This window comes from Natator depressus, chromosome 2 (genome assembly GCF_965152275.1).
Source record: "Natator depressus isolate rNatDep1 chromosome 2, rNatDep2.hap1, whole genome shotgun sequence".
Lineage (NCBI taxonomy): Eukaryota > Metazoa > Chordata > Testudines > Cheloniidae > Natator > Natator depressus.
The window spans coordinates 85,562,304-85,578,981 of NC_134235.1; the positions used below are offsets into that span (position 1 = coordinate 85,562,304).

At 38.9% G+C, this 16,678-nt stretch overlaps 1 protein-coding gene across 11 annotated transcripts in view; it reads left to right on the forward strand.

Annotated features, from left to right (window-relative positions):
• PTPRM (protein tyrosine phosphatase receptor type M) overlaps nt 1–16,678 on the forward strand; it is a 720,827-nt gene that overhangs the window by 174,810 nt on the left and 529,339 nt on the right. For all 11 annotated transcript variants that reach the window (XM_074944607.1, XM_074944608.1, XM_074944612.1 and 8 more), the window contains exon 2: nt 466–588. In XM_074944607.1, coding sequence (XP_074800708.1) covers nt 466–588 — 123 coding nt within the window. The remainder of the gene's footprint in view (nt 1–465; nt 589–16,678) is intronic.

A 16,678-nucleotide genomic window follows, 5' to 3' on the forward strand; every position in this document is an offset into this window, starting at 1 on the left:
CTAGTCCCCCGAAACAAGGATACTGCTCTGATGACTGGACAACTGAGGAGGAAGGGAAGGAAAACGCAGAAACAGTACTATTCCTTTTTGGAGAATTTTCTCCAGAGCCACCTGTTTTCTTCTCCCTTCTTCCTTGCTTGCTCTCAAAGATGTGATCTTCAGGTTCAGGTTTGTTGGCTCCAGCCAGTGCTCAGTGCTGAAGGAGTTCTCTTGGACTCCTTTTTTTGTTTGTTTTTTGTACTGGACGCCAAATAGTAAGTGAGACATTGACTGAAATTCTAAATTTCATGTTTGTCCCCTCTGAGATTAGATTTCCACAGCAAAAAGATTTCCTATTTTCTGTGAATCTATCATGACTGTGACTCAAATTCAGCTTGGTATCCAAATGATTCGGAAAGGAAATAGAACTCATCATCTGATATTTGCTTGCTCGATTTAATTTGTACCTGTGCATTTATTTTACAGGAGGTTGTTCCTTTGATGAGCCATTTAGCTCCTGTGGATATAGTCAATCTGATGATGATGATCTTAACTGGGACCAGGTGAACACACTGTTAAAGCCCTCATCTGATCCGTGGATGCCATCAGGTTTGTTTTCAGTTCAAACTCCTTTTCTTTCATTTTAGCTTGTAGCACTGTGTGACAGTGCTATTGAGAGAACATTGCTTCATCTAAATCTTATTGCAATTGTAGTACTTAGCTCTTCGAAATGATTTGGGTAACTGTGTGACAGAACATTCTGCAAAATGAAGTTGTATTTTGTTATGCTTAAAACTGTAGGCAAAAGGTTTCAAACTTTGATACCTGTAATTAGGAAAGAGAGAGAGAAACTAGAATGAAGGAATAAAAATTAATATGTAGTAGTAGTAGTGGAAAGAAATCTTTTAAAAAGGAATATTCAAAAGGGAAAAAATCTTGGAGAGAAAACAATGGTTTTAAGTATTTTTTTTTTTAAAACAAATTGAAAGGTAATACAAACCTGTTTTGAAGAGAAACACTTAAAAAAAAAAAAAAAAAAAAAAAGGCTAAATAAGGGGCCAGATGCAATATCTTAACACTTGCATTGCTTGCAGTACTAACTATCTCTTTCCTTCCACAAACAGGAAGTTTCCCAAATTTGGGGGTATTTGGACAGGTTTTTGCTCTCTACAATTTGGTGAATGTACTATTCAATGTGTTCAGTTTCCAAGGATAAGAATCTAGTTAATGTAGGTAGTGTTATTGTTAGAGAAAGGAAAATGACTTGTGTGTAATATAATTTATCATATGTCACTTGACTTGATTCTTTGTCCTCCTGCCTTCCTGTCACAGTGGGAGATGAAAATCCTTGATGTTTTAACTTTCTGGTTATCTAGTTACATGGACATTTAATTTGGGAATAAATTGTATGGAGAGATCAGGGCGCTCTTTTCTCTCCATTCAGAAAGGAAGTGAAATGTTCTTGGAGTTCTGGACAAGAACATGGACAATTGCTCTCTGGTAGTGACATACATACTGATGCTTTGAAAGGTCAAAAACCCCTTTGACAGCAGAGGAATTCTCATTTGGCAAACAATAAAGACAACAGATTCAAGAGCAGAGATCCAGTCAAGTAGTATCAATTTTTCCTCTTCACTGGTGTAGACATTTTTTTCTTTTCTTCTTGTTCAAATCATTTTCTTGACAATTTTAATTAGTTTTCAGTTAGCCTTGAACAATGAGTTATGAGAAACATTTAAAAAAATTGATTTGAAGTAGTTTGTCAGCAGTTTCTGAGCTACATATTTTAGAAAAACTAATTTCTGACGGTAATGAGTAGAACAACTTAGATTAATGGCTTGTGGGGAATTCTTGGCTTTCACAGCAAAAAGCTTTATGCAACAATATTAAAATACTAGACTAAAACAAGTACACTCAGTTCGGTAGTCCCTTGGCAACAGCAAAATTAATGTATGTGACATGGCTAATTTTAGGCAGTATGCTTCAATGAGTGAGCTGATGTCAAAATGTAACATTTCATATTAATTAGGTGGCAGTGTGGGGAAGCATACCATTTAGTTCTTGAATTGGGTATTTGATTTATTTTACTCCACAGAGACTATTAAAGGTTAAGATAACTCTACTTCAAATAGATAGCTCTGTTAGCTTTAAGCAGTAAACTATTTAAATAGGACCAAAAATAAGAAGTTTTATATGGCAAAAAAAGAGAGGATTTTTAGAATGCCTAATATTTACCAAGATGCTTTTGTCAGATTTATGGTGTTTGTTGTAAGATCTTTCTGAACTGTATTAAAAATAAAAGCTGGAATAAACAACACCTAGCACAATGGAGTTCTAATCTTAATTGGGGCCTTGGTGTGCTACTGTACTGCAAACATAAATAATGAATTAATTTTTACTGAAAGAAGTAGGAGCATCCACTGCCCTGTTTTATTTGGAAACTATCATCAATGTACTGTTGGTGTTAATCTGAAAATGCATAAGAGCAGACCAAGAAAGGAATGAAATTTTTGCATTTATACACAAAATCATATGGCCTGAATATTTATTTGTTAAGCCTCCACCATCTGCTTAAAGTGTTAAGAGTCAGGTGTATGAGGAGTCAGCTGGAATAAGCAGATAGTTCATTAACTTATTTCGGAAAAGAAGTTGTTCACAGGATGAAGATAAATTAATTTAAACTGTAAATTTGACTTCACAATTACATCATCTTATTCCTGCACTTTAAAATGCTATAACAGTGGTGGCCATTCCTTCTCTCGAACCCTCCATCTCTCTCCTTACCTTCTTAAAGAACTTTTATCTTTTATAAATGATATCAGAAAAACAGATTTGATTAATAATCATTAATTATGTCTGTTATACTAACTGCATAGCCCGACTGAATTCCTTCCCATTGTTACTTTGACATAATGGTACGCATACTTTAATGAAAATTATACAAAATATTAAATCCTGTTATAGCTGCAGGAAAACATACGAAAATTATAAAAAAAATATTTTGGACCAGTGATCAATATCTGATCTCTTACTAGCAAACTGGGTTAGGAGCAGAGTTTTCGTTTTAGGTTAGTTGTCCTTTGGATGGGATTCCTGCTAATATGGTCCCTAGAGATGGGGGACTCCTCCCGCCAGTGCGTTTATAATGAAATAACTTTCTTTCTTCTACAGCCTTTCTTCATCCAATTACAATCTACTCTCTGCCTGATCTCAGGCTCCATTCCCCTTCCCACACCCATTTACTCCTTTTCTCTTTCTTGCTTGTGTTCCGTTTTTGTCTCACATTCTAGCATTCCCTTTATGTCCCGCCTCCTCCCCACCACCATGCACACCTTTGGTGATGTCCTGCCAAATTCATCATGGAGCCTCAGTGTTTGGAGCAAGCAGCTGTCTTCAGAACTCATTATCTCTGGAATTTTCTCAGAGGAGCCCCAGAGTGTATGGCATAATAATAATTCTAATACTTGGCCACTTTGTGGTGCTTTACATTATTGTCAAAGCAGAGTACAGAGATTCTTGAATTATCACATGCCCCTGACATGCATAGGAATGCACGTAATACATGAGATTTGTAAAGAGCAGCTGGCCCTGCAGTTATGAAACCTCACAATGACACTTGGTGGGTGGCCAGAAAAGTAGGAAGCAGGGGCAGAACTTGGATCAGGAAGAGAGAAGAATAGAAGAGGAGAGAGCAGTGTAGGCATTAACTGAATGGATAAAGAATGAGGGAAAGTTAGGATGTAGGCTGGAGTTGGGGGATCTATGTCAATAAGCTGACTATACTCAGACGGAGGAAGGGAAGTGAAGCAGGATCAGATTCTAGATCACAGGATTGAGAAGGAATTAGTAGGGATCTGGAGAAGAAAGGGATGAAAGAGAATATTCATATGGCTCAGATAAGAATCCAAAGTTGTTCAGGCTCTTCTGAATCAAATAATGTTCCCCTGGTATCAGTTTGTATGCTGCAGATGTGACTCTTGTCACCGATTGTGTTGTAGTGATAAATATATGTATAATTGTAAGTGAGAAATGGAAATATTACCAATAGTGTGCTTATGTGTTTGGCACTTCCTGTGTATAATTTTCACTGGTGTTCTTGTAATAAAACACTTCAGTTGTGCGTCCTCCTTTATGCTTCACAGTCTGTCCTCAGTTCATTTCCAAAGTTTAGTGGAATCATTTCTTTTGTCTGCAGCAGTGGTTTGATGTTGATGAAAGAATGTAATTGAATTCACAGAGTGACTGACCCCTCTTTTTGTTGTGATTTAGGATTGCTTAAGATCAGTTGTAAATCATTCCTTTACAGGCTACCTTTTGGATACTCAAAAGGTTTTCTAAGTTTAACGACCCTCATGCTATTCATGAATGTGGTATTGGCCAAATTTTGGGGGAGGAATTTTGTCTGTACCTTGTGAGATGAAAAATATGTGATTTACATGGTTATATTTGGTTTTGGATGTGGTTATATGCTTATTTGCATCATGTATGCATAGCACTGCTGAATGCATAACAATGCACATACAATTAATTGGTAAATTCACATAATGTTTGATGCAAGTGATTATTTTAAGTAAGTGGTCTGTTGATGTACAGCTAGTTGATATTCCATAAAACAAGATAGTGATTACATTAAGTCTTTAATATTAAGGACCTTTAAGTGGTTAAAGTTAAAAATAAATATTTTTGTGTTAATTGTATTTGGGAATGTCATTATCCCTGTCTGGAAGGTGAATAAATCCAATAGAAATCAATTGATTAGCCTACTATTTTAAATCCAAATACTGTCTAACCATAAAATGGTTATAGTACTTTGCTTTGATTACAAGAACAGTGTTTTAGCATTTAATATATTTTCTCAGTAGGTTTTGTCTTCCTATTTAGCAGCAATGTTCCTGCTTCATTATACATCTCTTATGGTGAACTATTTCTCCTACGTAATTTTAAATAGCTATGTTCTGAAGTTTGTTTAAATGTTATCCATAGAAATGTAAATTAACATCAAAAGGTGGGATTTGCATGTGCCACATTCTCTTTGTTAAAGTTACATTTTATTTTTCATGGAATTTTTAAGATTTTACAACACTGGAAAATGAAGCATATTATTCTGCACATGAGTAGTACCCATGTAAGCTTTCCTGTATAGCCTGAAACTGTGTGCCTTTCTAACACGCAGAAAGTAGTTCACTTTGCGTATCTGTTCAATCTTTGGAGCCTCTGCTGAAACTGCCAATAAGGGTGCCACGAACTGGCTGAATTTGTCATGTGATGATACACGAGTCGTGAAGTATTGTTTTTGTGACCCTATCCAACACCTTCCCGTTGTTTCCTCATTTATTTGAAGCTTGTCTACACTATAATTTGTAATCTGCTCAGGCCAGGACCCTCGTCTATCTGTTCTGGGAGGTTTCTAGCATACTTTGGTCATTGTACAAATAATTAATCTTCTTCTTGTTCAGCCAATTGCTCAGACAAACACGTTTGTTTACATTTGCTGGAGATAATGCTACCCACTTCTTGTTTACAATGTCACCTGAAAGTGAAAATAGGTGTTCTCATGGCACTGTTGTAGTTGGCATCACAAGATATATATGTGCCAGATGTGCTAAAGATTCATATGTCCCTTCATGCTTTAACCACCATTCCAGGGCACATGCGGCCATACTGATGATGGGTTCTTCTCGATAACAATCCAAAGCAGTGCGGACTGGCGCATGTTCTTTTTCATCATCTGAGTCAGATGCCACCAGCAGAAGGTTGATTTCTTTTTTGGTGGTTCGGATTCTGTAGTTTCTGCATCGGAATTTTGCTTTTAAGATTTCTTAAAGCATGCTCCACACCTCGTCCCTCTCAGATTTTGTTTTATTTTTATTTTATTTTATGTACAGTTTTTTTTACATAATTCTACATTTGTAAGTTCAAATTCCATGATAGAGATTTCACTACAGTATTTGTATTAGGTTAATTGAAAAATAATATTTCTTTTGTATTTTACAGTGCAAATATACAGTGCAAATATAAAGTGAGCCACTGTACACTGTGTTCTGTATTGTAATTGAAATCAATATATTTGAAAATGTAGAGAATATCCAAAAATATTTAAAGAAATGGTATTCTATTATTGTTTAACAGCACGATTAATCATGCGGTTAATTGTGATTAATTTTTTAAATCGCTTGATAGCCCTAGTTTTAATGAGTCTGACTCGAGCTCCGAAAAGCTGCACTCAGCACTCATGACTGTGACCGGTAGAGTGAAAAGAATCCTTAAAGCTGTCCACACATTAGGAAAAGTGTCCTTCAGCTCTGCATCATGAATGAATTGGAGAACTTGGAGAGGGCTTCCTGTGTGACAACATGTAGTGGATGTTGTCCAATTCAACATAGATGTCTTAATCATTGATGTCTGAATGTTTCCCACATGTCAAAGCCTGGTCAAGGTTAGTACAATTGTTAGTCTTTTCCTGTCTGCCAGCAGCTTACTAAGAAACCCCAGGTCTTTTCGTGGTGCTTCATATGTCTGAATGTTTCTTTGATGGACATTCGAGCAGGGTCAATGAGCGAACAAAAAACTCCCTCTTGAATATTTCTTCTGAGCTTCCCATCACCTTATCTCTGCCCTCATAACCGAACTGTATTTTCTTCCGATGAATACAAGTTTCCTTGAAGACCGGCTCAATTAGTAAGTTTTCCGACATTTCTTTGGCAGCAGTGATGGCATCTTCAAATTTGTCTCTGTAGGCCACTATGAAATCAAGGCAGCTTCTCATCAAAGTGGTGGAGATTGCGATGTCCATTGACTGAGTTTGTAATACGTTTCTTACATCATTTACTTGGAACAGGATATTGTGCAAAACCACAGTTGAGACCAGAAATTTGAAGTAAGTGATTTGGTTTGCCAGGCTTTGCACATCTTGTCCAATTCCAGCCTCAGCTTTACTCAACTGTGCCAGTTCCATCAGGGCTTCAGAAATCTCCGTCACTTGGTACCTTCCAGGCCTTACACTGTCAATGCAGCTCTCTCAGCGAGTGTCACTTAGCAGCTTTATGGACAGAGTTATAACATTGTCCATGAGGATCTTCTATCTGATAGTTGATGCTGAAAACAGGACGTACATCCTCTGCAGTAATTGGAAGAAAGATACTGAATCTAAAGAAGATGACGCTGCATCTGACACAACCAGGTTGAGGGAATGACAGTGACAAGTCCTGAAGTAAGCTCTTGGATCAAACGCAAGGATCCTTGTCTGGACGCCACTGTTTCTTCCCTTCATGTTCACGCCATCGTCATAGCTTTGGCTGCAGCAGTACTGAAGCTTCATTTTACTCTCATTCAAAACATTCAGAACAGTTCTGTTAGGCATTTTCCAGTACTGGAAACAGATAGTGTTCCTTTACTTGGATACAGCCATCCTTGTTGTCAACAAATCTTATTTACTGGAAACGTCATATTGTTGATTTTGCCCAGTTTGTTCAAAATTGTGCAATTAATATCGGCAGAGTTTAGGGTCACTGGTCATAAAGCAGGATCTGATGTATCGATTTGTAGTGTGCAGTTTTTCTCGCTGCTGTTAGTGTCATCATGTGAGGCTGATGCTTTATCATTTCTCTCCTTTTCATGTAAACCAGACTGTTCTTTGTCATTACTCTCTCTTTCATGTGAACCGCATTTTTCTTTATCATCCCTCTCCTTTATGCTGCCAGGAAAATTGGACTATTCTCCATCACTTTCCTCGCATTTCCATTCCTTATCTGCAGGTAAATCTCTAATACCTTAGTAATAGGACTTCCATCATTTACGCTTTCCTCGTTAATTTCTTCTGCACTGGGACGATCGCTACTGCCTAAAGCACAGTCTGTTTCTGATCTTTTCCCATCAAATTTGCCCCTTGCTGCAAACTAGATTGCAATTGAGTTTTTTGCTTCTAATACTGAGCTCCTCAAGGCTTCTTCACGGGCATTTTTTTTTCTACTGAGGAAAACAGACATTATTAGGAAGAGCAAAAGTCTATGTTCCGTAGTCTTAGAAAGTCATCAGACATTACGTGTTAAGCATGGCAAAAGATTATAAAAGAAATACTGTTACTAGCTGTGTAAAGATGCCAGAGATATCTATTGAATCCCTATCGTTAAATATGTCCTTTTATTAGTCACTACTTACACTCTTCAAGTTGTAAAACACAAGTACATTTTCACAATTACACAATAAAACAAGGTTCACAATATCACAGCTGAGCTCTCACTTCACTTCAGTTCTTTCTTGTATTTCACTGACTGGCGATGCTCCACCCAACCCCGCAAAGGCATGGCTGACGACCATCTAGGAGGTTTGAGGAAAATGTAGTTCTCAAAAAGTTTGGAAAGTTCCACAAGATTCTAAAAAGGTCCATAACGTTCTAGGAGGTTAGTGAAAAATGAATCCACATACAGAATACCTGAAACATGTTTCAAACATTCTATTTTCCCTTTTGTCCCTAACAACAAAAACAGCACCCCGAGCCTGGCACCCCCACCAAGTCTGGTTCCCCTGGTTGGCTAGGTCATCTGTCCCTAAATCCAGCTCTGGAGCTCACGGAGCAGGAGTCACAGAACCTTGCATATTCAGGAGGGAGGAGAAATATCACTGTATTACCTGTTTACTAATTATTCTAGTGGGGAGAGGGGGGATCTTAATTCGTTGCAAGGCTTGTCTGTCTTTTTGCCACATTGGTTAGTCCCATTAGATTTCTTCTCATGGTTCCTTCCATTTAGAAATGAAGAGGGAATGGGCCAAAACCCTTCCAAACTAGATATGGCTGAAACTTGGGATTTTTGGTTTCCAGGAAATTTTGACATTTTGAAATTTCCCATGAACTGGAGATTCCATGAATTTTTCACTTTGTAAACACTGACACTTTTTTTCCCTAAAACTAAATATGCTCCAAGCCACCTTGGTATTTGTTGACTGAAATTGACATGATTCTTGACAAGAATCATGTCAGTTTTAATCGGCAGCTGTCAGGGCTTCCAGAGTCTGTGGCTCCGAGGCAGCTACACTGTGGGGACTGTGCTGGGGTTCCCCGTGCTTCTGGGCTCCCAGGGCTTCCTAGCTGCCCACTCTGTGGAGTTAGAAAGCCTGGTATGGGGGGGCTGCCCCAGAGCATGGGATACCCCATAGCTTACCATGATTCCATCAGAAACATACCTGGTTTCATATCTTTGATTTGATGAAAGTTCACTGAACTGGAGAGGTTTCTGCAAAAATTCCTCACCAGCTCGATTCCTAACATCTACAAGTTTACTAAAAAGTGTGTAACATGACCCCGTACATTTCCACGGCTCAATCAGTTATTTCCCGTTGATCTTTTAAGACAGTTGTTCTAGATAAAGGGCATATAGTCAGTCCTAGTCATAGTCAAAATCCAGGTGAACAGAAGATGGACTCAGGCACTCTCCTTTACAAGCAATCAGTATGATTCTCCAGGGAGCCATTTCCTTGGTATATTATTTTAAGGCTTAGTGCAGAAATTAAAGAGGGAATTCTTGCCACAGTCAGATTTGTGGCTGATTAAAAAGATTTTGTTCATCCCTCTTTATAGCATTTAATGTGTTGATGGTTGACAGTATTTTGTTGGCATTTGGAGCTGTGGCTTTAGGAAAAGCAGCCAGAAAGTCACTGTCTGTGAGTTGAGGCAGAGGTCATTGGATGCTGCACCATAGATAGGCTAGGTAGAATTCCATTTTTATTTTTGTGTAATTTTGGTGGATGGATAATATCAGTGTTTTTATTTTTAAACTTTTTTTTTCTATTTTCATCTATTTCAGTTTTCACAGTTGTGGGAAATTATGGGTGGTGTCGTACAATGGGAGAGGGGCAAACAATTTTTTAAAGACAGATGTTGATATTCAAAAAGGTAAAGCTTTAAATTTTAAAATGATTTTTCAAACATCTCATGTCAAAATATACAAAATAAATATTCTTAAATCAAACTCTAATTTCATAAGCAACATTTTTTTCTTTGCATATCTGTAAATTTCTATTATCGATGGAAATACTTTTTAGTTGCTTTGTGTGTGTGGTGAAATTGACATTTATCAGCACTTACTGATAAAAATCTAATCCTTCCAAGTCTAATCACAAAGCTATTTAATAAATTTGCCATTCACAGAGTGCTTGTTATTTTGGGTTGAATTTGATATCACTTATCAGTAGGTTTCTATGTTCCCATTATTTAATTAACATGATTCTTTTTATTTGGTGTACAGTACCCTATATCATACTTCATACTCAGTAAAAATGCACAAAACACTATCTGTAAAGGGGAAAAATGTTAATTTAAAACATTTTCTTCACTTACTATTTGTGCATAAACAATATTTTTCAATTCAAAGTAATTGGCTCAGCCAAAATCACCACATTTAGGAGACTATGTATATTAACTTTATAATATAATTATCTCACAATATCGTCTCTAAGCCTAGACTTCAAACTTTAGCTCAGCTCCCAAAGGCTTGATCGTTAACATGGAAGTGTATCACATTGAGTGTGTTCATGGTCTAGCTTAATGTTCACACAGAAGGGACCAATTTTATCTTGTATTAAATTTAAGTTACCTTGCATCTGAAACCAAGACATTTTCCAAAGTGACAAACTCTGAATTCCACTCTCCATGTTTGCAGAATTTCTCCAGTTGTGGAAAAAGCAATTAAAATGCTTTCATGAATTCCATATGCTGAATTAAAGAGCTTAATACTTTTGTGCTGTGTGTTAAATCAATGTAGTTATTTTCCCTACAAACTGAAATAATGCAGTCTTCATCTAAAAGTCACAACATTTCTAATCAGCTGCATTTCAGTAGCACAATGACAAGAAAATATCGTTTGGACCTCACGAAAAATGTAATGATGTACACAGCCATTTAATTACAGAAAAGCAGGTGCAGGTAATTATCCTAGTCATAATGTTGCGATAGTTAATAACGTTAAATATCTAATAATTCCACACATGCAATTCATATCCATAGTTCTGCTTCATGCATATTATGATACATGGCATGCATTTTTAAAAACGTGAGCAAATATGTATCTATATTAGAACATTGAAATTGCAGGTGCTCATTATAAGGATCAGGTCAATATATTATATTTCATTGCTGTGTGTATATATATGATTGCATTTTTAACTATTAGAATTTTGAACCTATTTCAAAATCTTTGTATTATTTTGTTTTTGTTTCCCCCCCCCTTGATTTTGAGGGAAGGGACATCTTTATCTGTCAGACTCATCAGAGTCCTTTATTTTCACCCACTCCTATATTTCATACCTCTCTTACACTCCACAATCAACCATCATAACTATCAGATTTCCAAGGGAAGATGATTGGACGTGTTCTCCTTCAAAGCTCTTTAGTGCAACACTAATTGGCTAGTTTAATTGCTGTTGAGCTACATGAGGCACTCAGTTCTCCACAGCACTCCAAGTCCTTCAGGCCAGAAGAGAGAAAATAACACACAGAAATGAACTGGGGTCTCTGGCATTGAAGTGCAGATCTCTATCACTGGGACATGGTCAGCCTTTATCTGTTGTAACTGAAGCATGCAGTGTTTCTGCAGGCAGCTAAGGGCACAAATACGCACTCATTAATTGAGCCATTGTGACGGAGTACACTCACCCTGCACTGGATGGGGGAGGGTTAACTCCTCACAATGGGCTGAGGAAGCCACGCACCCACATCCCTACTGGGCATGCTCCAGGCATAGCACCAGTATAAGATGGAGCAGCCCAGCTCAGTCAGGGCTGGCTATCTTAGAGGAAGAATGTATACTGCAGGCTCCAGCCCGGGAGCTGCCAATGACCTGGACTGCAGGAGCCAGAGACACCGAGACTCAGGCAGGTGCCCAGATACCGCCCAATAAGCCTTCCTGTGGACACTTCAGCAAGAATAAGGGTAATGGCTGCCTCTGTGAGTCATCAAAGCATGTAAGGACATGATATGCTCATGTGACCCTGCAGTTCATTTTTAAGCCAGTAACTTTCCATGCACCTGCGCTGTGAGCTTTGTTTGAGCCGGTAAACTTCCAGGCACATAGCAAAGGGTATAAAAGATCCCGGAGACCATTCCATTTTGTCTCTTTCCTGCCCATATTCTCTGGACTATGGACTTCCAACGAAAAGAATCTTTTTGAACTTTGGACTGAGGACCTTCCAATCTTTTGGAAGTTGCCAGAGAGACTTTACAAGCTAGCAGTCTAGTCCATCACTGACTGCTACAAACTTATCTGTATGTATATGATCTATTAACTGTTATTAATTCTCTTCTTCCTTTCTATTATTAATAAAACTTTAGTTGTAATCACTAACGGATTGGCATTAGCATGATTATGGGTAAGATCTGAGTTGTATATTGACTTGACTATGGGTTTGCTCTCTTGGGATTAGAGGACCCTATATGAGATTAAATTGGTTTTCAGTAACCACTCATCATAGAGTCCAGTGTCCAGGTGGTGAGACAAGGGCTGGATGCCTTAGGAGACTGCACCTCTGATTTCCTGTTAACTAGTATGGTGAGACAGAAGTTTACTTTTGTTACTGGCTTGGTATAATTTAACAATAGAATAACCACCAGTTTGGGGTGAGTCTGCCCTATTTCTCAGCAGTTTGTCCTGAATCTGGTATTCTCGGCTGTGACCCATTGAGGCACAGAGACAGGAGTGGGAGGTTGTTTTGAGGTATTACTTTTTGTGGAAGAACATCAGCAGAGGCATTTTACTTATCTGAGTTATACCACATGCATCCGACAAAGTGGGTATTTACCCACAAAAGCTTATGCTCCAATACGTCTGTTAGTCTGTAAGGTGCCACAGGACTCTTTGCCGCTTTTACAGATCCGGACTGACACGGCTACCCCTCAGATACTTACCACATAAATAGTATTACTGGGAGCATAAAAAGTGGTGTTTCTCTTTTTTGTCTGTTTAATACAGCAGAGGCAATAATTGTATAATTTAGTACGAAATTTGTTATTTACCTAGTACTGTTTACATAGAAGAAAAAAAATATTCTGTTTTACAAGGATGTATTACAATGCGTATTGAATCTAAAATATCCATACCGAAAAAGTCAATATGTCTACTGCCAAGCTTATTTTTAAATTAATATACAATGTTGGAATGACTTATCTTTAGGTCCTGTTTAAGGCTGTGGAGAAGCTGTTAGAAAATGTCTTGCATGAGTTGTATGATGTTTAGTAAAATGAATGATTGGGATTATCATGCAGATAAAATTCATCTATTATGTTACATTCATATGAAGCACAGGAGCTGAATGGCTTCTTAAAAACATGTACAGCACCATAAGTCCCAGTGTTTCGGTATGTTAAGCTATAGGTTTCATTATGTGTGCACAACCCATCTCTAATTATTTACAGGAAGTGACTCTGAGTCACTTCCGGCTTTTCCAGTAGAGGTGTCTCACCTCACACTAGCACATCCGTACTAACACAGCAGCAAGTAGGGTTGCCAGGCATCTGGTCGAAAAGGGACCCTGGTGGCTCTGGTCAGCACTGCTGAGCGGGCCGTTAAAAGTCCGGTCGGCGCTCCCTGCCTGCCCTAGCTCCATGCGGCTCCTGGAAGCGACCGCCAGGTGCTTGTGGCCATTAGGCACATGAGTGGCCAGGGAGGCTCTGCACGCTGCCCCTACTCCTAGTGCTGGCTCCGCAGCTCCCATTGGCAAGGAAACGCAACCAATTGGAGCTGTGGGGGCAGCGCCTGCGGGCGCAATGGCAGTGCACGGAGCCCCTCTGGCTGCCTATGCATCTACGTGCTGCACTGCAGGGACCTGCCAGCTGCTTCCTGGGAGCTGCGGTAAGCACCACTGGGACTCTGCACCTCGAAACCCCTCCCGCACCCCAATCCCCTGCCCCAGCTTCAAGTCCCCTTCCGCACCCAAACTCCCTCCCGGAGCCTGCTCCCTGCACCCCCCCAACACCCTGTCCCAGCCCTGAGCCCCCCTTCTGCACCCCAAACCCTCATCCCTGAGCCCATACTCCCAGCCAGAACCCTCCCCCTTCCCCCACACCCCAGTCCCAGCCAAGAGCCCTCTCCTGCACCCCAAACCCCTCATCCAGAGCCATCATCCCCTGTCCCCCAACCCCCTGCTCCATCCCAGAGCCCTCTCCCCAGCCCCACTCCAGAGCCCCCATCCCCAGCCGGAGCCCTCACCTCCCTCCCTCCCAACCCCCGCGCAATCCTGGTAAAAGTGAGGGTGGGGGAGAGGGAGTGACTGAGGGAGGAGGGAATGGAGTGAGTGGGGGCAGGGCCTTGGGGAAGGGGCGGGACAGGGAAGTTCAGTTTTGTGCGATTAGAAAGTTGGTAACCATAGCAGCAACCAGATCATGAAAGATCTTTTCCGACATGGATTACTTTTTGAATGTTGTTGCCATGAACAACACATTGAAAGTTTATTCAATCATGTGTGTTTAAAAGTTAGGATCCAGCTGCAGATGAAATACTTCGTAGTTAACCTTTTGGTTAATTTACCGTCTAAGTTCCAAGAAGAAAGTGGCCAAGAGTTTGTCATCTTTGCTGAAATACAGATAGGCTTTCAGGAAGGCTTATTCTCCATCTGTTCTTTATTGAAACTGCAGAGCCACTCCTGGCACTAGAGCACTGCCACTTATTCGGGTTTTAAAACTTATAAATGGGACCAACACTGTTTCTTAAGGGAGCACAATATCTATCAGGCAAGTGCATGGAAAGTACTGTGGTATAATCTAATTTTATTTTTCTTAAGAAGTCAAAGTGATTGAAATTATGTAACTAGAGGCTACTACTTTCTTTAGACTGTAGTGTGTCCTCCTCATTTAATGACTCCTTTAATCATGAAGGTACACATCATCGTCATTAAACCAATGTCTTTTGAGAGCCAACTATTTTTGAGTGTTACAGTAAGGGTGATTATAGTGAAATCTAATGCAATTAAGAAGCCTAAACAGCATAGTCCTGTATTAGAGAGAAGTTTTCGATAAGAGATCCTATATAAGAGCAGAGTTTAATTTTAAAAGGGCTATTCATTTTTGTCATCTTCAGGAGTTTGTTCTTTTCTCTGTTCACAGTTTACATGCTTTCATGCTTCTTGAGAAGAGAGATTATTTGGCAAATGTTTCATGCTGTTCTCCATTGTCCATTTAAAAATCTGCCTGTTCTTGTGTGGTCAGGGCACCTTCTCAGTCCGGCTCTTGATTCTGCTGATTATGCTACCCCCAGACTTCAGTCTTTGCATAAAACGTTATGTCTATTATTAGATACCATTTTTCTCTGCCTACTTTGCAGATTAAAGTTTCTTATCTAAAGCTTTGTGTTGATTTTCTGCATTTTAACATATCAATGAAATGGAGTCTAGGTAGCATGGACTGTCAAATTCCCTGAAGCATTCTGGGAAATCCCTGTTGGCTTTAGATGGTTGCCTAAGCTTTGTTCTTGCCATTAAAATTCATCCCGTTGTTTCCCCTCATTTAAAGAAAATTTGATGGAACAGTCGATAAGACTAAACTGCATACATTGGTATTTATGGCTGTATGAATTCCAGCTCTGGAAAACTTGACTAATAATTGGTTGTAACTACATTGATTATTTTGAATATATCTGGCCATAGGATATTCTGAGCCAGATATTTGGCCTTACCCTGAAACGAACATGTGAAGCAATTCAGCCATTTAAAGAGCCCCTACAGTTTCACTTTGCTTACAAATGTATTATTTACATTCGAGATAAACAGTGATGGCTTGTTTTTTGAAGGACATACTTCAGTACTCAGCACAAAGCTTCACAAGATGTGCTTGCTTCTGTGCCAAGGTCAAATATGTGAACGGTATGGTTTTTAGTAACGGATACACTCTTTTTGCAATTTGTATTTAATGAAGTGAAAATTAACAGTGGATAAGACTGAATTTTGTCCCAGGTCTGATATTGATTCTTTGTCTACAATGCTAAAGCTTATCTATGGCATTTTAATTGTAGCATAATAATTAAAAGTATAATTACTGTTTTTCTTCAATGCATTCTTTGTGTGGTATCACAAAAGCATTTGCTACAGTTAGATATTCTCAGTCTTCTAAAAGAGCCAAATCTCGTTTTTGCGAGCAAAATTGCTAAATGAAAGTGAGTCTTTACAAACCCTTCCCCCTTCACTCCCCCGCAAAGGTAGGTAAAGCATTGTGTTGGTATGAAGTATTATGGTACCATTTTTTTTTCAAAAAAGTTAACTCTTCACAGGAACTAAAGAGTACCATAATATCCATGGAAATATAGAGACTTATACTTGAACTCTGTATGTCAATATTTCACTGAATTTTCATAGTACATTATAAAAAATTTAGGGCCCAAACCTGAATTGGGCTTACCGTCACAAACTGCTATTGACTTCACAGGTCTTGATTATTGCAGAATCAGGCCATTAATTAATAATGCCAGAAACCTCAAGTACTATTGTATTTCCTTTTGTGTGTGTTGCTTCTACTATGTAAGAATGTACTTTTGTTTAATAGACCATGGCAAGGTGATACTTCTCCAGTAGACCCAAAAGCTAGAAAATAGACTGTTGTTCTGGGGTCGTGCTGGGTGTGTTTACAAATCTGAACTGGACTTCAGACATGTAAATCTAACTTCATGGTAGTAAATGAGTTTTATAAAGAATCTTGAAATGTTGCTTTTTTGGGACTCACACA